General features: G+C 38.4%; 1 protein-coding gene across 1 annotated transcript; it reads left to right on the top strand.

Annotated features, from left to right (window-relative positions):
* The first annotated feature begins 1,333 nt into the window (after positions 1-1,333).
* Positions 1,334-27,438, top strand: LOC150078615 (gamma-glutamylcyclotransferase-like). Its single transcript, XM_090382850.1, has 3 exons — positions 1,334-1,580; positions 16,611-16,744; positions 27,014-27,438. Exons 1-3 carry the CDS (start codon positions 1,371-1,373, stop codon positions 27,276-27,278), a joined length of 609 nt encoding a protein of 202 aa, XP_090238976.1. The 5' UTR covers positions 1,334-1,370; the 3' UTR covers positions 27,279-27,438.

Here is a 27,438-nt window from a genome sequence, read left to right as displayed (position 1 = left end):
TGAGTAATAGACCAATCCACAATTTCCAGTCAATATTTGGATAAAAAAAAATAAAAAAAAAAAACTATTATTTTTAGGCCACCCGAATAATTAAACTCATGTCTTATGTCTGTTAATTGCATATGTTCTGTGGTCGATTTGTCTGTTTTGCTGGTCGAACAACCCGTTTCTGGGGGAAAAACCTTGATATCTACGCCTGAGACCAACTAACTCAGCACGGAATGAAAAGAGCCCATTAAAGTTCCTCGACGGGATTCGAACCCGGGCCTTTCCACGCGGTGTGGGGAGGATGGTGACGATACCACTGTGCTACCCACTCAGACTCAATATTTGGAGATAGTGTGTATAGTGTGTATTATTATTATTATTAGCCATATGGTGCAAGGAAGCCTGGAGCTTATGCTGCACCAGCAGAAAAAAAAAAATCTGAATTACCCTGTGAGAGAGAGAGAAGAAGAAGGGAATCATCAAGATGGAGAATAATTATGACATTCAGCTCAGGACCCTGGGTGTGCCAAGCCCATACTCACCAGATGTGAGCCCCTTTCCTCAGGGCCCCTGGGGCCCTACGTTGTCCGCACACACACACCACTAGGAGGTAGCCAGGCTGCTCATAATTCTCCGCCAGAGTCGCCTGAGCTTCCTAGGCAGAGGCCAAGTTCAATATTTGGATAGTTAAATCCCCATTATAAGAGAATCTAATTTACTGCACTCCGTTTCTCTGTACTGTTGTTAGTTGTGTTCATCATAGCACACGCCTCCTCTCATTTATTTTTTTCTGTGCTTATTATTATACTGCTCTCTATACTGGAAAAAGTTTATGGAACAGCGTTCCTTCACCTTGACATCCAATACTTAGGTGGATGTCAGGGTTGCCAAAACAACTAAAGCTATATGGCGCCAGTATACTATGTGTGTAAATTGTGTATTTTGTTCGAGTTGCATATTTGCTTGAAATAACCCGTGAAAGTTCCTTGCTTTATTTAACAGGATTTGGATTCGCCTTTTCAGCCGGTATAAGCTGGTACCATTCTGGTACCAGCTTATAAAATTTGACCTCTAATTACATCTAGCGTGCTAATTTATGTCAAGAGAACTTTTATTTATTAATTTTTTTAAATATTTTTGAAAATTATTAATTATTTTTTAGATTAGTATTTCGTACTGTAATTAGCTTCTTCTTTTTTTTTTTTGAGCTTAACGTCTTTCGTTGATTTTGTGAATAGCACGTGGTGATGTTGTGCGTTTGTGTTGTCTTTTTCGATTGGCTGCTTTGGTCTTATCACCGATTTCTACGTAATTTAAGCCGAGAATTTAGTTGGTTCACAGAAGTTCTGATGACTGTTTAGATTGTAGTCGTTTTTGTCCATATGTTCCCTTGCAATTGGCTTCGTCTCCCTGCGATTTTGAGTAAATCGAGAATTATTACAAAATATTGTGTGCGAAATATGAATGTTACTTGTAGCAAGAGCGGTGGGGATAATCAAGTTTTGTATTTTGCTTATGGCAGTAATCTTCTTAGCCAGCGTTTACATATAAATAATCCAACAGCCCGATTTAAATCAATAGCCAAACTTAAAGTAAGGATGTTTTATCTCTCTTGTTTTTTTTTTTTTTTTTCAAATGTTCATATACATTAGAGTTGTAACCACATCGGATTTGTTTTATAGCAGCAATAGCAATAATAATAGTAATAGCAATTTATACAAGAAAGCAAGGTTATATAGCATCAGCCAAAAAAAAAAAAAACAAAACCAGTTTACCCATCCGTACCCTCCAAGAATTTGTTTGGTTCTCCCTCAAATTTATTCAACCCATCCACTTCTACAGCAACAGATAGAAAACTCCCCAGCAATCAAGCAACCATCCTTCCTCAACTTGAATTTATGGCCCCTCATGTGTAGTCTCAGCAAGTGGAAGAATAGCGTTAACGTTCAGCTTACTCAATCCATTCAAGACTTTGAACACCTCAATCAGATCTCCCCACAGGTACTTGGTCTTGAGACGCTGCAATTTGAAGAACTGAAGATTCTCTAGGTAAGAGCACCCTTTTTTCTCTTCACCAATCTGGTTACCCTTCTCTGCACCCATTCCAGCAGCTCTACATCACTTCCTAAAGTGGAGCCTCCAGACCTATATACAGTACTCAAGATGTGGCCTAACTATGGCCTCATTCAAAGTGCTAATCACCTTATCTCCAGGGGCTCACATCTGGTGAGTATGGGCTTGGCACACCTAGGGTCCTGAGCTGGATATCATCATTCTTCTCTTTCTTGGTGATTCCCTTCTATCTCTCTCTCTCTCTCTCTCTCTCTCTCTCTCTCTCTCTCTCTCTCTCTTTGGGTAATTCAGAAATTTTTTTTTTTTTTGCTTGGTGCAGCATAAGCCTCAGGCTTCCTTGCACCATATGGCTAATAATAATAATAATCCCTGCTAGCAAAGTTTCTGTGTGTCATTGACAAAACTTCATGAGCTGGCCTGCACATGTCTGACTGCATAATTACCCCCAGGTCTTTTTCATTCTTCACTACCCTGAGTGGCGTCTCCATAGCCAGGTGGGCAGGAGTAGCGGTGCGTAGCACATGCTTCTTGATTAGACCGGGGTTCGAGCCTGTGCCCACCAAATACGGAGGATGTGGAATTAAAATCTCCCATTATAAGACTCTCTGATTTACTGGCCCACTCTATTTCCCTGATGAGTATAATAAGGAACTGTACAGGGAAATAGAGTGGGCCAGTAAATCAGAGAGTCTTATAATGGGAGATTTTAATTTCCCAGATATTGACTGGAATTTGGGGGCTGGTTACTCACACACTAGCAGGGCTTTTGTGGATTTATTGGATGATTGTTTTCTACATCAGCATGTTCGGGAGGCAACTAGAGGGAGTAATACTCTTGATTTGATTATCAGCAGTGATTCTTCATGCATTAAGAATCTGCAGATAAATGAACCACTAGGTGGCAGTGATCACAGTGTGCTGAAGTGGGATTTACTGAAAGAGGTAACTACCATTAGGGGTAAAGGGAAGGGTTATTGCTTCCGTAAAGGCGACTACGATGGACTGAGACAGTATTTAAATTCTATACAGTGGGACCAACTGATGATGTTACCAACAGCAAATTCAAAATGGGAAGCATTCAAAGAACTTATCTTGGAAGCTACTAGGCTTTACATACCAACTAAGAAATATTGTTCAAGGTTTAGGCCAAAATGGATGTCAGATGAACTAATGAGGCATATGGCAGAGAAGAAAAATGCATGGGATACTTACAAATTAACACATGACACAGAAGCCTATGATAGATACAAGTTGATATGCAACCAAGTTACAAAGGAGGTTAGGCAGGCGAAGGCAGATTACGAGAAATCCTTGGCACGGGATGCAAAGAAAAACAGCAAAGAGTTCTTTACTTATGTAAACTCTAGAAGGAAGGGGATGAATCAGATTGGTCCACTTGATATTGATGGGTCAACTGTTGATGATCCTGCTCAGGTAGCTAACAAACTAAATGAATATTTTGCATCGACATTCACACATGAGGAGTTATTCAGCAAGGGGAATGCCAGAGGTGTATTCAACTCTAGCAGTAAGCTACAGAATCTTGAAATAACTGGGAGTAAAGTGGAGGAGAAACTGTTGAAGATAAACACAAGAAAGGCACCCGGGGTGGATGGGATCTATCCAGTTATATTAAAGGAGGCAGCAAAGGAAGTAAGCAAACCCTTAGCCATAATTATGAGAGCTTCCTTGGACTCAGGGGAGGTACCCATAGACTGGAAATGTGCAAATGTGACCCCAATTCACAAAGGAGGATCAAAGGCTGACACAAGTAATTATAGACCTGTGAGCTTAACTTCTGTTCCAGGAAAATTAATGGAGGCACTGGTTAAAGAAGCACTGCAGGATCATTTAGACAAGACTTCAGTTATAGCTCAGACACAGCATGGTTTTGTTAAGGGGAAGTCTTGCCTGACCAACTTGATTGGATACTATGATGCAGTCACAAAAGAACTGGATGCAGGGAATAACTTTGATATTATATACTTGGATCTTAGAAAGGCTTTTGATACTGTTGCACATGGAAGACTGCTACACAAATTGGAGCAGTGTGACATTGGAGGCAAATTGCTGCTATGGATAAAGGGGTGGTTGTGGGGGAGAAGACAGAGAGTGGTAATCAATGGACACTGCTCATCGTGGACTAATGTTATTAGTGGAGTCCCTCAGGGCTCAGTGTTGGGTCCATTATTGTTTTCTGTATTTATAAATGATATTGATGATGGTATATCAAGCTTAATGTCCAAGTTTGCAGATGATACAAAGGTTGGCAGGGTTGTCAAGGACACTACTGACACTATGCTGCTGCAACAGGATCTGGAAAGGTTGAGCAGATGGGCTGAGAGGTGGCAAATGAAGTTTAACATTGACAAATGTAAAGTACTACACATGGGAAACAGCAACCCCAGAGCAACGTATCAACTCTGTGGTACTACACTGACAGTGGTAGAGAATGAAAGGGACTTGGGGGTGATTGTGCAGGCAGATATGAAGTTCTCTGAGCAGTGCAGACGGGCTGCAAGAGTAGCTCATGGAGTATTGTCAATGATATACAGGAATTTTTCCAGCAGGGATAAGGAGGTGATTATTCCATTGTATAAGGCAATGGTCAGGCCACACCTAGAGTACTGTATACAGGTCTGGAGGCCTCATTTCAAGAAGGACGTAGAGCTGCTGGAACGAGTACAGAGAAGGGCAACGAGATTAGTGAATGGAACAAAGGGGTGCTCTTACGAAGAAAGGCTTAAGTTTTGCAAATTACAGTGTCTGGAGACTAGGCACCAGCGAGGTGATCTGATTGAGGTCTATAAAGCCTTGAATGGTTTAAGCATGCTCAATGCTGATGGGATTCTTCCTCTAGCTCAGAAAAATCACCTGAGAGGGCATAAATTCAAATTGAGGAAAGACAGATGTAGGATAGACGTGCGGAAATTTGCCTTTAGCCAGCGGGTGGTTGGTTGGTGGAACAGATTGCCATCCCTTGTGGCGGAGGTTGATAGCCTAAATAAGTTTAAGGCTCAGCTGGACAGGTATTTTGAACGAACAGAGGGATGAAGTGGAAGTGGGTTTTTTTTTTTTTTTTTTTTTCTTTTTTTTTGGCTGATGCTGCATAAGCTTGCTTTCTTGCATCAAATGCCTCTACTAATGCTAATGCTAATGCTAAGGTCAGGGAATGCCCACCACTTATCCCCGGAGCAATATGGCCTTAGTTGCTAATGCTCCTAAAAACCAAACAAAACAAACAAACAAACTACCCTGAGTGCAGTACCATGCATTTGTCAACATTAAACTTCAACTGCCATTTCTCAGCCCATCTACCCAATTTTTCTAGATCGTGTTGCAGTAGCTCACCCTGATTACTGTCATTAACCACCCTGCTACCCTTTGTATCATCTGCAAACTTAAGACATTAAGTTTAATTTGCTTTGTCGATATGTTGATATTAGAGCTTACGATACCAGTCAAAATCTTAATATCGGTATTTCGGTATTTTTAATTTATGGAACCAGGATACTGGTATTCCAAGAACAAACGTTTTTCGCAATAAATTTTGATGACAGTTAGGTGCAATAAAGTAAGGAAAAAAACAAAGACTGTAATTACTTGAATTCATGTTTTAAATAAACTTTTATTGCAATAATAAATATTCTGAAAAAAATCATTAAAATACAGTTATTCTAAAAACAAAAAATACATTATTACTGAAAAGTTTAGTTATGTTTAAGCATCCACACTACCTGCCCAAATAAAGTGAACTCTTAAGAACCATATGCAATCAATAGTATGATCGTTTAAAATAGATCTAATTTTGGTACATACAATATTTGATTAGCGACAGAAAATGCCCTTTCGGATTCTATTCTGGTAATATTGTACTGAGATAATCGTAGACGATCTCAGTCCATATTTTCTAGTCTTTGAACTTTTTTTTTTTTTAGCAAAAATAGTTAAAAGTATTTCATTAATTTCCGAATCAAGTTCGTCTTTTAAAATCTCATTAGAGTCAGACAATTCCTTATTTTGGAAAGAATTTGCAGAATGCTGATGTTCTGTTCCATGTTGGACTTCCATGGTTGAATTATATTCATCATTTTCTGAAGGAGAAAGAAGTTTTATTAAGAGAACTATAATTTTCATTATAGTATCTTTACTGAATCTGGAAGAGAGCAAAGAGTGCAGTTAAGGAATTCTTCACATGTATAAATTCAAAAAACAGAAGGACAAATCAGATTGGACCCATATGTAATGGACGTGGGATAGTATTAGATAACATAGCTGAAGTTGCAGATGAAATCAACAGTTACTTTGCATAGATATTTACATTTAAAAAAAACCTTTGTCAATGAGATATTATGGAAGTGAAGTTGAAAAAAAACGTAATTAATGATGTTGAAATTTCAAATGATTATTTAATGAGAACTTTCGCCCCTACAGGTGAGTAAGGATTCTGTGGTTGATGGCATATATACTATAATCTTAAAGGAGGTGGCAAGTGAGTGCATTGAACCATTAAGGCTAGTTATGAGAGCATCACTGGACTCGGGAGAGATTCCATTGGATTTGTGTAAATTGGAACATAAAGGCGGTTCTAGAAGTATAATGGGAAATTATCGACCGGCCAGTCAAACTTCAATAGTAGGGAAAATCATAGAGGCAATGATCAAGGGTGGAATTCAGGATCATTTAGATGGAAATGGAATTCTGTTGGATACACAGCATGGTTCTTTAAAGGGAAAATCATGTTTAACAAACCTGGTTAGCCATTTTGACAGGTCACTCGTGAGCTGGATTTAGGGAATAATTTCAACATTGTTTATTTGAATTTCAACAAAGCATTTGACTCAGTTCCACACGAGTGGTTACTGTTTAAGTTGGAGCAGGCTGGAATCATAGGAAAAATTCTTAGATTGATAGCACGATGGCTTTATGGCACCAGGCAGAGGGTTGTGATAAATGTAAGAAGTGGGGTTTCCCAAGGATCAGTATTGGGACCACTGTTGTTTTTGATTATCTTAAATGGCATCTATGAAGGGATGGAGGGCATGAGGTCTAAACTTGCAGGTGATGTAAAGATCAGTAGAGTAGTTAATGATTGCCGCCAAGCAGAGCTTCTTCAGAGTAGAGGCATATGATACACGAAAGCAAGCTTATGCAGCATCAGCCAAAAAAAAAAAACCACTCCCATTTCACCCCTCTGTTCGTTCAAATACCTGTCCAGCTGAGCCTTAAATTTATTTAGGCTATCAACTTCCAAAACAAGGGATGGAAGTCTGTTCCACCAACCAACTACCTGCTGGCTAAAGGCAAATTTCGGCACATCTATCCTACATCCGTTTTTCCTCAATTTCAATTTATGCCCTCTCAGGTGATTATTCTGAGCAAGAGGAAGAATCCCATCGGCACTGAGCATGCTCAAACCATTCAAGGCTTTATACACCTCTATCAGATCACCTCGCCGGTGCCTAATCTCCAGACACTGTAATTTGCACAACTTAAGCCTTTCTTCGTAAGAGCAACCCTTTGTTCCATTCACTAATCTTGTTGCCCTTCTCTGTACAAAGAATATGATCCAGCAGCTCTACATCCTTCTTGAAATGAGGCCTAGAGACCTGTATACAATACTCAAGTTGTGACGTGACTATTGCCTTATACAAGGGAATAATCACCTCCTTATCCCTGCTAGAAAAATTCCTATATATATCATTGACAAGACACCATGAGCTACACTTGCCGCCTATCTGCACTGCTCAGAGAACTTCATATCTGCCTGCACAATTACCCCCAGGTCCTTTTCATTCTCTACCACTGTCAATGTAGTACTACAGAGTTGATACGTTGCTCTGGGGTTACTGTTTCCCATATGTAGTACTTTACATTTGTCAATGTTAAACTTCATTCGCCACCTCTCAGCCCATCTGCTCAACCTTTCCAGATCCTGTTGCAGCAGCATAACGTCAGTAGTGTCCTTAACAACCCTGCCAACCTTTGTATTGTCTGCAAACTTGGACATTAAGCTTGATATACCATCATCAATATCATTTATAAATACAGAAAACAATAATGGATCCAACACTGAATCCTGAGGGACTCCACTAATAACATTAGTCCACGGTGAGCAGTGTCTATTGTTTACCCCTTTCTGTCTTCTCCCCCTCAACCACCCCTTTATCCATAGCAGCAATTTGCCTCCAATGCCACACTGTTCCAATTTGTGCAGCAGTCTTCCATGTGCAACAGTATCAGAAGTCTTTCTATGATTCAAATATATAATATCAAAGTTATTCCCTGAATCCAGTTCTTTTGTGACTCCATCATAGTATCCAATCAAACTGGCCAGGCAAGACTTTCCCTTAACAAAACCATGCTGTGTCCGAGCTGTAACAGAAGTCTTGTCTAGATGATCCTGCAGTGCTTCTTTAGCCAGTGCCTCCATTAATTTTCCTGGAACAGAAGTTAAATTCACAGGTCTATAATTACTTGTGTCAGTCTTTGATCCTCCTTTGTGAATTGGGGTCACATTTGCAACATCTCCAGTCTGTGTTGTTTGTTTGGTTTTTAGGAGCATTAGCAACTAAGGCCATATTGCTCCGGGGGGATATGCGGTGGTCATTCCCTGATCTTTCCGCATCCTCCGTATTTGGTGGTCACGGGCTTGAACCCGGTCTAATCAAGAAGTGTGTGTGTGCTACGCACTGCTGCTCCTGCCCACCTGGCTACGCAGGTGCCCTCCAGTCTATGGGTACCTCCCCTGAGTCCAAAGAAGCTCTCATAATAATGACTAAGGGTTTGCTTATTTCCTTTGTTGCCTCCTTTAATATAACTAGATAGATCCAGTCCACCCCGAGTGCCTTTTTTATGTTTATCCTTCTCAGTTTCTCCTTCACTTTCCTCTCCGGTATTACAAAATCACCTAGCTCACTGCCAGAGTTTACTTCACCTCTGGCATTCCCCTTCCTGAATCTTCTCATGTTTGAATGTAGATGCAAAATACTCGTTTAGTAAGTTAGCCACCTGAACTGGATCCTCAACTGTTGAACCATCAATATCCACTGGACCAATCTGATTCATCCCTTTCCTTCTAGAGTTTACGTTGGTAAAGAACTCTTTTCTGTTTTTCTTTGCATCATTTGCCAAGGATTTCTCATAATCTGCCTTTGCCTGCCTAATCTCCTGTGGGACTTGGTTACAGACCAACTTATATCTATCATAGGCTTCCATGTACCAATTAATTTATACGTATCCTGTGCATTTTTCTTCTGTTCCATATGTCTTATTAGTTCATCTGACATCCATTTAGGCCTAAAAGTTGAACAGTATTTCTTAGTTGGTATGTAAAGCTTAGTAGCTTCCAAGATAAGTTCTTTGAATGCTTCCCATTTTGAATTTGCTGTTGGTAACATCATCAGTTGGTCTGAGACGATGGTCGGAGACGATACTGTCTCAGACCATCGTAGTTGCCTTTATGAAAGCAGATGGTAGCTACCTCTTTGAGTAAATCCCACTTCAGCACACTGTGATCACTGCCACCTAGTGGTTTCTTTATCTGCAGATTCTTAATGCATGAAGAATCACTACTGATAATCAGATCAAGAGATACTCCCTGTAGTTGCCTCCCAACATGCTGATATAGAAAACATCATCCAATAAATCCACAAAGCCTTTCTAGTGTGTGAGTGACCAACCCACAAATTCCAGTCAATATCTGGGAAATTAAAATCCCCCATTATAAGACTCTCTGATTTATTGGCCCACTCTATTTCCCCGTACAGTTTCTTATTATACTCATCAGATGCCTTAGGCCTATAACACACTCCTACTCTCAATTTTGATCTCCCAGTACTTATGTCACACCAAGCTGACCCGACACTGCACTGTCCAGCGATGTCAACTGGCTTCACTTCCTTGGATTTTATGTGTTTCTTAACCAATAGCATAACCCCTCCTCCCTTCCTGTCCTGTCTATCCTTTCTGTAGACATTGTACTTCCCAAATTCCAGTTCTGCATTCCTTATATCTGTGTGACACCACATCTCTGATATCCAAACAGTATCTGCCTTTGATGTTTTGAGCAATACCTCAAATTCATCAAATTTATTTACCAAACTCCTACCATTGGTGTACACGCAAGTATACATGCACCTGTTCCTATTCTTAGCTACCCTAACACAACCCATGTGTTTACTTGTACCGCAGTGACTCCCAGCAGTCTCTGAAATATCCTGCATCTTGTTTTCCAAGCTGCTGCTTATTCCAATAAAAGCAGTGCAAGAATCACTTTCACCTCTGCAGTGGCTTCTATTAGTCCTTGTACCCCCCACCAAGCTAGCAGTTTTGCTTCCCACCTAACACTGCCTCAATAGCATCAGCAAATATTCTTGCACCGTTTCTATTTAAGTGCATCCCATCCCTGTAGAAGCAGTTTCTCCTGTTAACAAGTACAAACCAAGCTGAAAAAAATTCTACCCCTTGAGCCTTGCACAATCTTTCCAGGGCCGAATTGATCGACAAGGCTCTCATCATGTACTCCTAGTGACCTAGATAGACTTCCTGGATGATCAGAAAAGTGGCAGCTATGCTTTAATTCAGCAAAATGCAAGGTCTTACACCTGGGAAACAGGAACCCCAAAATAACTTGTACATTTGGTGGAGTTGAACTAAAGTTTAGTAGTGGAGGAACTGGACCTGGGAGTTACGATACGGTCAGACATGAAGTTGTCCGAGAATTGTGGAGCTTGCCATGTTGCATGGTGTCCTATCAATGATTTATCGAACATTTGCTAGTATAGATAACGACGTCATAATCACATAAAGGTGATTTTATAACCTTTATGTGATTAAATTATAAACAATTTTTTTAGTACCGAAAAACCGGTATTTTTTGTATCAATACTGGTATTTTAATATCGGAAAAAATTACCAGGATCTCGGTATTGTAAGCCCTAGTTGATATACAGTATATTGATATATATTGAAAACAACAATGGACCCAGCACTGAACCTCAGGGAACTCCACTAATAACATTAGTCTGCAATGAGCAGTGTCCTTTGATAACAATTCTGTATTCCACTTAACCATCCCTTTATCCATAGGAGTAACTTGCCCTTAATGTTACATTGCTCCAGTTTGTACAGCAGTCTTTTACATGTAATGGTATCAAAAGCCTTCCTAAAATCCAAGTATATTATGTCAAAATTATTTTTTCATCCAGTTCCTTGGTCACTGCATCATAGTAACCTATCAGATTGGTTAGACATGACTGCCCCTTGGCAGATCCATGCTGTGATTGCAGTATAATTGCATGCCTGTCCAAATGGGCCTCCATTACTTCTTTAACCAGTAATCTCATTATTTTCTTTGCTACAGACATTAAGCTAACAGGTCTGTAATTATGCATGTTGCCTTTTGATTCCACTTTATGAATTGGGTTTATATTTTCATATCTCCAGTCCTGTGGGGAAGGGAAAAGACCTGAATCCAGAGATGCTCTCATAATTATGGCTAAGGGTTTGATTACCTCCTTTGCTGCCTGCCTCAATATAATTAATAGATTCCATCCACCCCAGGTGGCTTTTTTATGTCCATCTTCAATAATTTCCTTTCAGTTGTTACATTTGAAGTCATTTAGCTCCTCATTAGAGTTTGATAAACTTCTGGCATCTTCCTTAAAGAATTCCTCACATGTGAATTTCATGCAAAATGCCAATTCAAATTTTCCGCAACCTGAGCAGAGTTATCAACAGTTAGCCCATGGACATCAATTCACACAATGTGATTCAAGTACTAGTCAAGAGTTGTACTAGCCAATTTGAGATCTGCCCAGAGTGAAGTCTGCTACTAATAATACTTATGGATGGGGAACCTGGTTTATGGATTTTTATGCTTTCAAAGAGGTATGGTGCTGCTAATATTCTAACTCCTTCTCAGGAAATTTGTCACACAAGGGGACATAAATTAAAAAGGATAGATGTGTAAAAATTTGCTTTCAACCAGAGTTATTGTTAGGAGAAATGTCTGTCTAGTGTCATGGAAGTAGGTAGATTGAAGAATAAATATAAGCAAGAATTGGGCATATTATTAGAGGAGTCGGATAGTGTTTTTTTTTTTTTTTTTTTTTTTTTGTTTTCCTGATGCTGTGTATGCTTGCTTCCTTGCATGATTTGCCAGTACTGTCAGTGATAATAATTTAATTGCTCATCTGCTTTAATAATTTTTTCAGGCCTTTAAGTTTATTTTAACCAATATTTACTTCCACAACACTAGGTGGAATTTTATTTCAACAATCAGTTAGTTACGTTTTGCCAGAGTCCAAATTTTCATGTAATTGGTTTCAAATCATCCTTTTCAATTAATGTTATGTTCACTTGCATGTGTCATCTGAAAATGTGTGAATATGCTATCGGCATTTAGTTTACTCAACTTTTATTTTAAACCCTTAAATACTTGTTAGGTCACTGCACAGACAGCCTAGTTTCTAAATACCATTGTAACAGAACTACTGTATTTTGTTAGTTTTACTCCATTTTTATATGTTGCAAACTGAAAAGTGCATCTTACACATGCTAGAATCAGCAGATAAAGGAACCACTAGGTGGCAGTGATCACCGTGTGCTGAAGTGGGATTTACTCAAAGAGGTAACTACCATCAGGGGTAAAGGGAAGAGTTTTTGCTTTCGTAAAGGCGACTACGATGGTCTGAGACAGTATTTAAATTCTATATGGTGGGACCAACTGATGATGTTACCAACAGCAAATTCAGAATGGGAAGTATTCAAAGAATTTATCATGGAAGCTACTAGGTTTGTTTGTTATTTGGTTTTTAGGAGCATTAGCAACTAAAGTCATATTGCTCCGGGATATGCGGTGGTCATTCCCTGACCTTTCCGCATCCTCCGTATTTGGTGGTCACGGGCTCGAACCCCGGTCTAATCAAGAAGTGTGTGCGACGCACTGCTGCTCCTACCCACCTGGCTACAGAGGTGCCGAAGCTACTAGGCTTTACATACCAACTAAGAAATATTGTTCAAAGTTTAGGCCTAAATGGATGTCAGATGAACTGAGACATATGGCAGAGGAAAAAAAATGCATGGGATACATATAAATTAATGGGCGACATGGAAGCCTATGGTAGATATAAGCTGGTCTGTAACCTAGTCACAAAGGAGATTAGGCAGGCAAAGGCAGATTATGAGAGATCTTTTTGAAAGGATGCAAAGAAAAATAGCAAAGAGTTCTTTACCTATGCAAACTCTAGAAGGAAAGGGATAAATAAGATTGGTCCATTGGATATTGATGGTTCAACTATTGATGATCCTGCTCAGGTGGATAACAAACAAAATGAGTATTTTGCATCTACATTCACATGTGAGGAGTTATTCAGGGAGAGGAATGCCAGAGGTGAATTAAACTCTGGCAGTGAGCTAGATGATTTTGTAATTGGAGGAGGAGAAATTGTTGAAGATAGACAAAAAAAGGCACCCAGGGTGGATGGGATCTATCCAGTTATATTAAAGGAGGCAGAAAAGGAAGTAAGCAAACCCTTAGCCATAATTATGCGAGCTTCTTTGGACTCAGGGGAGGTACCCATGGACTGGAGATGTGCAAATGTGACCCCAATTCACAAAGCAGGATCAAATGGTCACACAAGTGATTATAGACCTGTTAGTTTAACTTCTGTTCCAGGAAAATTAATGGAGGCACTGGTTAAAGAAGCACTGCATGATCATATAGACAAGACTTCGGTTATAGCTCAGACATAGCATGGTTTTGTTAAGTGAAAGTCTTGCCTGACCAATTTGATTGGATACTATGGTGTGGTCAGAAAGGAACTGGACGGAGGGAATAACTTTGATATCATATATTTGGATCTTAGAAAGGCTTTTGATACTGTTGTACATGGAAGAGTGCTGAACAAATTGGAGCAGTGTGGGATTGGAGGCAAATTGCTGCTATGGATAAAGGGATGGTTGAGTTGGAGAAGACAGAGAGTGGAACTGAGGGGTGAAGTGGAAGTGGTTTTTTTTTTTTTTTGGCTGATGCTACATATGCTTGCTTTTTTGCATCATATGTGTCTACTAATGCTACTGTCCAGGTATCGTGTTCTGAACCCCTCCCCAAAACAACAGTAACATATCCAGGATGGCTCACACAAGCACAACTTCTAACATTCAGCATTTGTGGATTTTTTTTTTTTTTTTGTAATTGTATTATAGATTAAGTATAAAAGGAAGGACAGTGCATATAAAGCAAGTGTACTGTGTATAACTTTGTAGTCATTCATAAGACTTTAGTGTTTCTCTGTGCATGTCACCTAGTGACACACAAGAGATTGGTATTCAGTGCTTTGTTTTTAGTTGTGTCTCAACAAGGAATATTTATTGAAAGTTGCCACAAAACATATAGACATGCATATATTCAGTTTAAAATAAAGTCCCCTAAATGCATCTCATTTCAAAATCCTTCATTTATCCTAATGGTCCATTTTTGAAAGGCGCCTCCATAGCCAGGTGAGCAGGAGCAGCAGTGCGTAGCATACACTTCTTGATTAGACCGGGGTTCGAACCCGTGCCCACCAAATACAGAGGATGTGGAAAGGTCAGGGAATGACCACCGCATATCCCCGGAGCAATATGGCCTTAGTTGCTAATGCTCCTAAATAAAAAAAAATAAAACTAAACCAAAAACCATTTTTGAAAATATGAGCAGATAGCTCTTGCCATCAACCATTCTGATTTCAGAACTTCTGCACTGGTACCAAAGATCCCGAATCAGAATAGCAAACTCCAAATATTACTGAACGTTTATAGTAGTAGTAGTAGTGGCATGTGATGCAACTGTATGAGCTTATGCAGCATCAGCCAAAAAAAAAAAAAAAAATTTACAAAACAATTCCATCTAAATGTTTGTCCAGTTCCTCCGTAAATTTATTTAACCTATCAACTTCCACAACGACAGATCAAAGTTTGTTCTAGCAATTAACCACGCTCTGGCTAAAGCCAAATTTCCGCAGATCTGTTCTACATCTGTCTTTCCTCAATTTGAATTTATGCCCCCTTAGGTTCGTAATCTGAACAAGTGGAAGAATCCCATCACAATTCATTGTGCTCAACCCATTCAAGGCCTTATACACCTCAATCAGATTACCTCACAGGTGCCTAGTCTTAAGCCTCTCTTGGTAAGAGGATCCGTTCATTCCCCTCACCAATCTTGTTGCCATTCTCTGTACACGCTCAAGCAAATCTACATCCTTCCTAAAATGAGGCCTCCATACCTGTACGCAGTATTCAAGGCATGGCCTGACCATTGTCTTATACAGAGGGACAATCACCTCCTTTTTCCTGCTAGCAAAATTCCTGTATATCATTGATAAAACCCCATGACCTGCCCTGGCTGCCTATCTGCCACCTTAAGTGTACCACACAGTTGGTACATTTCTCTGGGGTTACTTCTACCCATATGCATTACTTTGCATTTGTCAATTTTAAACTTCAGTTGCCACTTCTCAGCCCATCTGCCCAAATTTTCTAGATCCTGTTGCAGTAGTAAACTGCTAATACTGTCATGGACAACTCTGCCAACCTTTGTTTCGTATGCAAACTTGGACACTAAGCCTGATATACCTTCATCAATATCATTGATAAATATAAAAAACAACAGTGGACCCAACACCGAACCCTGTGTGACTCCACTAATAACATTAGTCCACGAAGAGCAGTGTCCATTGATTACCACCCTCAGTCTTCTCCCACTCAACCACCCTTTTATCCATTGTAGCAACTTACCCTTTATACCATTCTGCTCCAATTTGTACAGTAGTCTTCCATGTGCAACAGTGTTAAAAGCTTTCCTCAAATCCAAGTATATGATATCAAAATTATGTTTTGCATCCAGTTCCTTTGTAACCACATCATAGTATCCAATCAAATTTGTCAGACAAGACTTTCCCTTAACGAACCCATGCTGTGTCTGAATTATTGCTGCAGTCTTGTCTAGATGATCCTGCAATGCATCTTTAACCAGTGACTCCCTTATTTTACCCGGAACAGAAGTTAAACTAACTGGTCTGTTATTACTTGTATAACCCTTCGTGCCCCCTTTGTGAATTGGGGATACATTTGCACATCTCCAGTCCATGGGGACCTCCCTTGAGTCCAAAGATGCTCTCATAATTATGGCTAAGGGTTTGCTTACCTCCTTTGCCGCATCCTTTAATATAACTGGATAGATCCCATCCACCCCAGGTGCCTTTCTTATGTTTAACTTCAACTATTTCTCCTCCACTTTGCTCTGTTATTACAATATTACAACATTCTATACCCAGAGTATAGAATGTTGGAGAACATTGTGTGGAAATGTGAATTTAAGCATGATGTTAATGAAGGATGGTTCTGTGAATCATTTTCAAGCATATCACTTTAATGCAAATAGTATCAGAACAGAAAAAAAACCAAAATTTTTAAAAATACATTTTAAAATTAACTTGCTTAGTGTGTATTAAGAGTAAATATATTGAATAAACTATATTTTAAAATGCTTTATATCTTTTTTACAGGATTATAGACTTGCATTTGATGGTCATGCTCATGGCTGGAGAGGAGCTACAGCAGTTATTGTGAAAGATAGTAAATATTATGTCTGGGGAGTTTTATGGCAGTTGCCTTCTGATCAGTGTCATAATCTAGACAGGTAAAGAAAAAAGTACTTTATTTAATGGGGAAAAAATGAAATCAAATAACTGTAGTATTATGTATAGTGAATTTTGTTGGTGTAATTTATTTACATTTAAATAATCAAAATTCCAAGGTAAAGGTAAAGCAAAATTTGAATTATTTAATAAAGTTCTGTTGCCTCTCCCTCCTTCCCTCCAGTTATGTATGGAAGTGGTCAATTAAATAATGTATATCTTATTTTTGCAAAGATATAAGATGAAACTGTAGGTAAGTGAAAGAAATTCATACAAAATAACTTTTTTTTTTTTTTTTTCAATAACCAACCCTGGGGAAAGTCTTATTCTGAAATTTCAAAGAAACAGTACTATTAATTAATTATATTTTGTATATTTAAAAAAAAAAGTTTGAGCAGCACATTCTATTTCTCAGTTACTCCATGAACCAGATTGCCATTAAAATTAGATTAAATTAATTATAACCACTTAACTGCACATTTTAAAAGAAACAATTTGTTTATTGATCTAGAAAGTGCATGCCCACATAAAGGCATGTAATTAAATATGTGCTGACCATGTATGGACTTCCCACCCCCAATACGTTTTCTCAGGGGTTACTGCTACCCATATGCAGAACTTTGCATTTGTCAATGTTAAATTTCAGTTCTCACTTCTCAGCCCATCTGCCTAACTTTTCTAGATCCTGTTGCAGTAGCATACTGTCATTTATCATTAACTACCTTGCCAACCTTTATATCACTGCAAATTTAGATGTTAAGCCTGATACACCTTTATCAATATTGTTGATAAATATAGTAAACAACAATGGGCCTAACACCAAACCTTGGGGGGGGGGACTCCACTAATAACATTAGTCCACAAAGAGCAGAGTTTGTCGATTACCGCTCTGTCTTCTCTCACTCAACCACACTTTTATCCATAGCAGCAACTTGCCCTTAATGCCATAGCGCTCCAATTTGTACACCAGTCTTAAATCCAAGTACAGTTGGTCGTCGACTTACAACCGACTTCTGTTCTGACTGACATGTCAGAACAGAAGTCGGTCGTAAGTTGATCTGGTCATATGTTGGCCATATATTTATTAACAGTATTTTTTAACCTTTCTAATCTTGTTATAATCTTTATAATTTGCTTTTATAATCGTTTAAATTTTTATCATCTTTTATTTTTCATTTTAAATACAGTAATGTTTTTATCTTTTACTTAGCGATACTGTACATACCTTCGTTTCTATAAATGCAGTCGTGTCTGGATGATCTGGCATTACTTTTTATAGCCAGTTTAACCTGCTCCCTGCACCAGAAGTTCAACTAACAGGCCTGTAATTACTCTTGGCACCTTTTGATGATCCCCCCCCCCTTTGTGAATTGGGGAAATATTGGGACATGTCCAGTCAATGGGGACATCCCTTGAATCCAAGAATGCTCTTATAGTTATGGTTAAGGGTTTGCTTATTTCCTTTGCCCCTCCTTTAATATAACTTGATACATGCCATCCACCCCAGTTAACTTTCTTATGTTTAACTTCAACCATTTCTCTTCCACTTTGTGCTCAGTTATTACAAAATCATTTAGCTCCCTGTCAGAGTTTGATAAACTTCTGGCCTCCAGTTCCCTACAGAATCCTCATGTGTAAATGTAGATGCAAAATACTCATTCAGTTTGTCAGCTGTCTGAGTAGTATCATCTACAGTCGAAACATTGATATCAAATGGACCAAACTGATTCATCCCATTCCTCCTAGAATTTACATAAGTAAAGAAGTCTTTGCCGTTTTTCTTTAGATCCTTTGCCAAAGATTTCTTGTAATCTGTCTTTGCTTGCCTAACTTCCTTTGTGACTTGATTACAGACTAGCTTATATCTGCAATAGGCTTCTGTGTCACCTGATAATTTACATGTAATTCGTTCATTTTTTTCTTCTCCACTACAAATCTCATTATTTCATCTGACATCCACTTAGGCCAAAAAAACATTGAACAGCCTAGTGGCTGGTTAATGTATTTCTTTGTTCGTAAGAAAAGCCTAGTAGCCTCCAAAATCAAGTCCCTGAAGGCTTCCCATTTAGAATTCAACATTGGTAATATCATCAGTTAATTCCACTGTACAGAATTTAAAAACTTTCTGAGATCCCTGTAGTCAGTCACCTTTACGAAAGCAAAAGCCCTTCCCTTTAGCCGTGATGGTAGTTGTATCTTTAAGTGGTCTTGGCGCATTATAGCCTTGGATGCTAATGCGCCAATAAAATCCAAACCAACAACAACAGCATCTTTAAGTAATTCCCACATCAGTACATTATGATCACTACTGATAATCAGATCAAGAGTATTACTCCCTCTGCTTGCCTCTTGGACATGTTGCTGTAGAAAACAGTCATCCAATAAATCCACAAGTCCTGCTAGTGTGTAAGTGACCAACTCACACTTTAACAAGTTAAAGTGTGGGTTGGTCATTTGCACACTCACAACCCACAAGTTAAAATCTCCCATTAGCTGATGGTGCAGCTTAAGCCTCAGGCTTCCTTGCACCTTATGGCTAATCATAATCATACTCATCAGATCCATTAAGCCTATAACAAACTCCTACCCTCATTTTTGCTTTCCCAGTGCTTATGTCACACCAAACTGACTCAACGTTGAGCAGCAGCCTGGAAAGCAAGGTAATGGAGATTTCCAGGACTCCTGGGAGTCATAGTGGAACAAGTAAAGGGCTGTGTTAAGGTAACTATTGTTCAAGGTTTAGGCCTAAATGGATGTCAGATGAGACATGTGGCAGAAAAGAAAAATACATGGGATACATATAAATTAATGGGTGACATGGAAGCCTATGATAGATATAAGCTGGTCTGTAACCAAGTCACAAAGGAGATTAGGCAGGCAAAGGCAGATTATGAGAAATCTTTGGCAAAGGATGCAAATAAAAATAGCAAAGAGTTCTTTACCTATGTAAACTCTAGAAGGAAAGGGTTGAATCAGATTGGTCCACTGGATATTGATGGTTCAACTGTTGATGATCCTGCTCAGGTGGCTAACAAACAAAATGAGTATTTTGCATCTACATTCACACATGAGGAGTTAATCAGGGAGGAGAATTCCAGAGGTGAATTAAAATCTGGCAGTGAGCGAGATGATTTTGTAATAACTGAGAGGAAAGTGGAGGACAAATTGTTGAAGATAAACACAAGAAAGGCACTTGGGGTGTATGGGATCTATCCAGTTATATTAAAGGAGGCAAGCAAAGGAAGTAAGCAAACCCTTAGCCATAATTATGAGAGCTTCCTTGGACTCAGGGGAGTTACCCATGGACGGGAGATGTGCAAATGTGACCCCAATTCACAAAGGAGGATCAAGTGGCGACACAAGTAATTATAGACCTCTTACTTTAACTTCTGTTCCAGGGAAATTAATGGAGGCACTGGTTCAAGAAGCACTGGAGGATCATCTAGACAAGACTTCAGTTATAGCTCGGACACAGCATGATTTTGTTAAGGGGAAGTCTTGTCTGACCAATTTGATTGGATACGATGGTGTTGTCACAGAAGAACTGAATGTCAAATATAATTTTGATCTAATATACTTGGATTTCAGGAAAGCTTTTGAGACTTGCACATGGAAGACTGCTGTACAAATTGGAGCGGTATGTCATTAAGGGTAAGTTGCCACAATGGATAAAGGGATGGGTGAGTGGGAGATGACATATAGTGGTAATCAATGGACACTGCTCTTTGTGTACAAATGTTATTAGTGGAGTTCCCCAGGGTTCGGTGCTGTGTCCATTGTTGTTTTGTGTAGTCATCAGTCATATTGATGAAGGTATATCAGGATTAATGTCCAAGTTTGCTGATGATACAAAGGTTGGCAGGGTTGTTAACAACAGTAAAGACAGTATGCTACTCCAACTGGATCTAGGTAAGTTGGACAAATCGGCAGAGAAATGGCAACTGAAGTTGAACATTGACAAGTGCAAAGTACTGCATATGGGTAGCAATAACCCAAGAGAAATGTATGAACTGTGTGGTACTACACTCAAGGAAGTAGAAAGTGAAAAAGACCTGGGGGTAATTGTGCAGTCAAATATGAAGTTTGCTGAGCAGTGCAGACGGGTTGCCAGGGCAGGTCATGGAGTCTTGTCAATGATACATAGGAATTTTGCTAGCAGGGACAGGGAGGTGATTATCCCGTTGTACAAGGCAGTGGTCAGGCCACACCTAGAGTACTGTGTGTACATGTCTGGAGGCCTCATTTTAGGAAGGATGTAGAGTTACTAGAATGAATACAAAGAAGGGCAACAAGGTTGGTGAAGGGAACAAAGGGTGCTCTTACCAAGAAAGTCTTAAATTCTGCAAATCGCAGCGCCTGGAGAGTAGGCACCTGCGGGGTGATCTGATTGTGATGTATAAGCCCTTGAATGGGTTGAGCAAGCTGAATGCTGATGGGATTCTCTTGCTCCGATTAAGAACCTGAGGGGGCATAGATTCAAATTGAGGAAAGAGTTGTAGAATAGATGTATGGAAATTTGCCTTTAGCCAGTGTGGGTGGTTGATTGGTGGAACAGAGTTCCATCTTTTGTTGTGGAAGTTAATAGGTTAAATAAATTTAAGGCTGAGTTGGACAGGCATTTGGAAGGAATGGAGGGGTGAAATGGGAGGGGGTTTTTTTTTTTGGCCAATGCTGCATAAGCTTGCTTTCTTGCATCGTATGTCTATGCTAATGCTAGTTGTATAATACTTTGCGGTACATATATGCTTTAATAATATACCCCACTAGCCAAAACATGATTTACTAAAGTATCTAGATCAGTGCTTTTGGACTGATATTCCATGAGCATCGTGAAGAATATCTTTTTGTACTGACAACAAATGAATTTTTATGTAGACTTGGGTATTCTATCAATATCTTACATTTTCTGAAATATCCTCAAAGTATTGAGAAACAATGATTAAAACCAGTGATGGGCAAACTACGGTCCACCTAGAGGTTCTATCCGGCCTGCCGCAGATTTTAAAACAATAGTATAGAAATTTTCAATGTTTTAAAGAAATTCATTTAAGGGTGTGTTCCATTTTTTACCTATGCAAAAATTTACATAGAAATTTGAATATTTTTTGCATATGCAAAATATAGTTGTGATAATTTATATAGAAATTGATTTAAAAACTTTTGCCTGTGCAAAAAATGGAACCTGCCTTAATAAATATGTATAAAATATACTTATTTGCTTTTATATTTAAATTTTTAAAAAAATAGAAACAAGATTTTGAAAGAATTTGGATATACCACTTATGAGTTTATGTTAACGAAAACAGAGGCGCTAATATTTGTCCACATGATCACATCAAATAACATTAGTCAGTTCGGAATGTGCACAAAGCGGGAACATTAGCATTAGTAGAGTCATTTGATGCACGAAAGCAAGCTTATGCAGCATCAGCCAAAAAAAAAAAAAAAAAACCACTTCCACTTCACCCCTCAGTTCGTTCGAAATACCTGTCCAGCTGAGCCTTAAACTTATTTAGGCTATCAACTTCCAAAACAAGGGATGAAAGTCTGTTCCACCAACCAACTACCCGCCTATTTCTCTGTACTCATTCCAGCAGCTCTACATCCTTCTTGAAATGAGGCTTAGAGACCTGTATACAATACTCAAGTTGTGACATGACCATTGCCTTATACAAGGGAATAATCACCTCCTTATCCCTGCTAGAAAAATTCCTGTGTATCATTGACAAGACACCATGAGTGAGCTACACTTGCCGCCTATCTGCAGTGCTCAGAGAACTTCATATCTGCCTGCACAACCACCCCCAGGTCCCTTTCATTCTCTACCACTGTCAGTGTAGTACCACAGAGTTGATACGTTGCTCTGGGGTTGCTGTTTCCCATATGTAGCACTTTACATTTGTCAATGTTAAACTTCATTTGCCACCTCTCAGCTCATCTGCTCAACCTTTCCAGATCCTGTTGCAGCAGCATAGTGTCAGTAGTGTCCTTGACAACCCTGCCAACCTTTGTATCGTCTGCAAACTTGGACATTAAGCTTAATATACCATCATCAATGTCATTTATAAATACAGAAAACAATAATGGACCCAACACTGAACCCTGAGGGACTCCACTGATAACATTAGTCCACGATGAGCAGTGTCCATTGATTACCACTCTCTGTCTTCTCCCCCTCAACCACCCCTTTATCCATAGCAGCAATTTGCCTCCAATGCCACACTGCTCCAATTTGTGCAGCAGTCTTCCATGTGCAACAGTATCAAAAGCCTTTCTTTAGATCCAAGTATATAATATCAAAGTTATTCCCTGCATCATAGTATTCAATCAAATTGGTCAGGCAAGACTTCCCCTTAACAAAACCATGCTGTATCCGAGCTATAATTGAAGTCTTGACTAGATGATCCTTCAGTGCCTCCATTAACTTTCCTGGAACAGAAGTTAAACTCACAGGTCTATAATTACTTGTGTCAGCCTTTGATCCTTCTTTGTGAATTGGGGTCACATTTGCACAACTGCAGTCTGTGGGTACCTCCCCTGAGTCCAAGGAAGCTCTCATAATTATGGCTAAGGATTTGCTTACTTTCTTTGCTGCCTCCTTTAATATAACAGGATAGATCCCATCCACCCCAGGTGCCTTTCTTGTGTTTATCTTCAACAATTTCTCCTCCACTTTACTCTCAGTTATTACAAGATTATCTAGCTTACTGCCAGAGTTGAATACACCTCTGCTATTCCCCTCGCTGAATAACTCCTCATGTGTGAATGTCGATGTAAAAATATTCATTTAGTTTGTTAGCTACCTGAGCAGGATCATCAACATCGATGACCCATTGATATCAAGTGGACCAATCTGATTCATCCCCTTCCTTCTAGAGTTTACATAAGTAAAGAACTCTTTGCTGTTTTTCTTTGCATCCCTTGCCAAAGATTTCTTGTAATCTGCCTTCGCCTGCCTAACCTCCTTTGTAACTTGGTTACAGATCCTTTCCATTCAACATACCATTGAATGGAAAGATGGCGGACAGGCCGATGCATTCCAACTTCATAAATGTTGAATGTTAGTGTCACAATGGTGAAATTATTAAAAATAGTATTGTTGTTGGTGCTTGTGAGTTTTATTGTGGATGTTAGTAAAATATTTCAACCCCAAAATGTCTACTAAAAAATGTAAAATTGATTCGGAGTGCCACGTTTTCAAAGATGAATGGACCTGGAAGTACTTTTTCACAGTTGTAAAGGATAAACTACTGTGTCTCATCTGCAATGAAACCATAGCAGTCTTCAAAGAATACGTTTCCCGCCACTTCACTTCTAAGCATAAATATTCCAATTACGAAGCAATGTCTGAATATGAAAGAAAACAAAAAGTAGAAGATCTTCTCAAAAAATTATCAAGTTACCAAAATTTTTTTAAGAAAATAAATAGTTCTCAGAAAGCAGCTACACATGCAGGTTATATTGTAGCATACAATATTGCTAAAAGTAATAAATCTCTCTCTGATGGGGAGTTTGTTAAACACTGTATGCTCCAAGTTTGTGATGTTTTATGTCCTGACAAGAAAAATGATTTTGAAACTGTAAGCTTATCCCGAAAAACTGTGACTTAAGTTGAAGCCATAAATAAAAATCTGACATCACAGTTTGAGTCAAAGATTGGTCAATTTAAATTCTGCTCCATTACTATGGATGAAAGCACTGATATAAATGATACTGCTCAGCTAGTATTATTTATAAGAGGTGTTAATGAAAACTTTTCTATTACTGAGGAATTGGCATTCATGCGGTCGTTAAAAGGAACAACAACAGGGTCTGATATTTTTCATGAATTTCAGGAAGGGCTTTCAACATTGAAAGTACCCATAACAAACATATGTAATATTACGACCGATGGAGCACAAAGTACGACAGGTAAAAAAATCTGGATTTGTTGGCATCTTTAATCAAAAATACCGTGGGAATAATTTTGTCTTTCTACATTGCATTGTACATCAAGATGCCCTGTGTAAATCTGTCTTGAATATGAAACCTGTGCTTGATGTAATTGTGAATCTTGTAAATACTATTCAATCTCGTGGGCTTACTCACAGACAATTTCGAGATCTTCTTGAGTCCATGCAATCTGAATACTCTGTGCTGTATTACACGAAAGTTAGGTGGCCAAGTGCAGGACGCGTCTTCGAGCGAGTTTGGCAGTTGAAAGACGAGATAGTGTCATTCTTCCATAAGAAACAGTGGTCTGTGGAGTGTGAAATATTGGAAGATACAGCATGGCTTTTGGACTTTGCATTTTTCACAGGTTATCTCTGTCACATGAACAAGTTGAATGCCAAAATGCAAGGAAAAAATCAATTTATCGACAATATCTGGGGGCCATCTCAGAGGTTTTAAACTGCAACTTGTTCTGTTTGCTAATCAGATAGCTAAGAACGACTTGTCTCACTTCCCGAGATTAAATTCAATAGCCCCAGTAAATAAAGACAAGCTTAAGAGCTACGAAGATGGCCTGAGAAAACTTCATCTTGAATTTGAATGAAGATTTCAAGACTTCAGTGCCATTGAAAAAGACTTGGATATTTTCAGCGTGCCTTTTAATGTGGACTGTGAAGTAGTGAGACCGGACTTGCAGCTTGAATTAATTGAATTGCAATCTAACAATCACCTCAAACACTTGTTTCTCAATGTCCCAAAATTAGAGTTCTACAAGTCTTTGTTGAAATCAAGTTTCCCAAATCTGATATCTCATGCCCAGAAAGTTAGTGCTATGTTTGCTTCATCTTATAGATGTGAACAGGTGTTTACTACAATGAAACTTTGAAAGAGTTGTATTAGAAACAGACTGACAGATAAGCATTTAACTTCACTTCTCAGAATCAGTACATCCCAGTTTGAACCAGATTATGAGGAACTTTTAGAAATGCAGTCACAACTTTATTCATCTCATTAGTATTAAAGAATTTTTAAAATATACTATTTTTTGAATCTTTATTGTGTTTTATATAGTATGAATCAGAGCTGTGATACTCAATATGTTCTACGTTGATAATAATATTAGTAAATTTATAAGAGGAGTTTACCTCAATATAGTACGTGGAACACTTCCGTATGATACCCTCCAGAAATTAAAACGGAAAAAACGAAAAAATCGACAACTTACCGGTACATAAAAGTAAAATATAAATAATTAAAGTAAAATATAAATAATTAAATAATCAATTTAACACAATTCAAAATCAATTCAAAACAATTAAAATTCAAATTAACGCAATTAAAAGAATCTAACGAAAATATTCAAAACGATTTTCCTTCCTGAAGCTGACAATGCTTTTCGACCGACTGTCGTGATCACAGGAATGAAATTGAATTTTCATTCCTGAAATGAATTTTCATTCCTGTGATCACGACAGTCGGTCGAAAAGCATTGTCAGCTTCAGGAAGGAAAATCGTTTTGAATATTTTCGTTAGATTCTTTTAATTGCGCTAATTTGAATTTTAATTGTTTTGAATTGATTTTGAATTGTGTTAAATTGATTATTTAATTATTTATATTTTACTTTAATTATTTATATTTTACTTTTATGTACCGGTAAGTTGTCGATTTTTTCGTTTTTTCCGTTTTAATTTCTGGAGGGTATCATACGGAAGTGTTCCACGTACTATATTGAGGTAAACTCCTCTTATAAATTTACTAATTGTGTTTTATAATAAATTATATTGGCCCGCCAAAATTTTCTTATTTTTTGGCCCACTCCTAAAAAAGTTTGCCCATCACTGATTTAGACTATAATAAAACACTACTGTGCACTGTTTAACTTTCACATATAAAGTACTGTAACACAAAGTTAACACAACTCTTCCCCCCCCTTTTTTTTTGTTTTACATGATGCCCAAATTTTAGGAGCCATTTTCAAAGTATGTTGAAATATTGTTAAATATATTATATATTGAAAATGAGCTTTCAAACTCTTTATTAGAACCATAGAATTCCTACCAATAAACTGTGAGTAAACAAGACAATGGGAAATTGTGAAGTGAATCTATTCTAGCTGATGTCAGTAGCTCTGAAATTTTGTGGGTATCTGAACTTTATTATGGGAATATAAAAAAAAAAAAAAAAGTGGTGGTTGCTTGCTAAATATCTGAACTAGATACACACACTGCACAAAAGTGTGTGTGTGTGTGTGTGTGTGTGTGCGCGTGCGTGTGTGTGTGCAATGTGTGTGTCTTTGTGTCATGCCAGTATGTTAAAATATGTTATTTCATTTCCATAGGCAGGAAAGTGGATACCATGCAATTAAAGTAGCTGTTGAAGATACTGCTGGTTCTTCAGTTGAATGCTTCACATATGAGAAGAATACACTTGAAAATTTAGGTGAAAAGCCATCAGCAGTATACAAGGCTGTAATAATTCAAGGTGCCATTGAACATCATTTGCCAGAGGAATACATTGAAAAGCTGAAAACATTTGAGGACAATGGTTATACTGGTCCTGTAGATATTCCTGTCAAAATTCCGTTTCCTGAAGCTGTTAAATAATATATAGAAAGAGTGAACAAATGCAGTATAAAATGTTATGGCCAGAATTCTTGCCAATCAAGGAAATGATATACCAGATGCATTTCATTTATTAAAAAAAATTAGTAGTTCCAAAAGTAATGCACTCTGTTCTTCATGGGGCTGACTAAGTGGTTGTCCT

The sequence above is a fragment of the Mastigoproctus giganteus genome, chromosome 10, assembly GCF_048544385.1.
Source record: "Mastigoproctus giganteus isolate SK-2022 chromosome 10, ASM4854438v1, whole genome shotgun sequence".
NCBI classification, from domain to species: Eukaryota; Metazoa; Arthropoda; class Arachnida; order Uropygi; family Thelyphonidae; genus Mastigoproctus; species Mastigoproctus giganteus.
The sequence above is the reverse complement of the archived record's forward strand: the minus strand, read 5'-3'. Positions and strand labels throughout refer to the sequence as shown.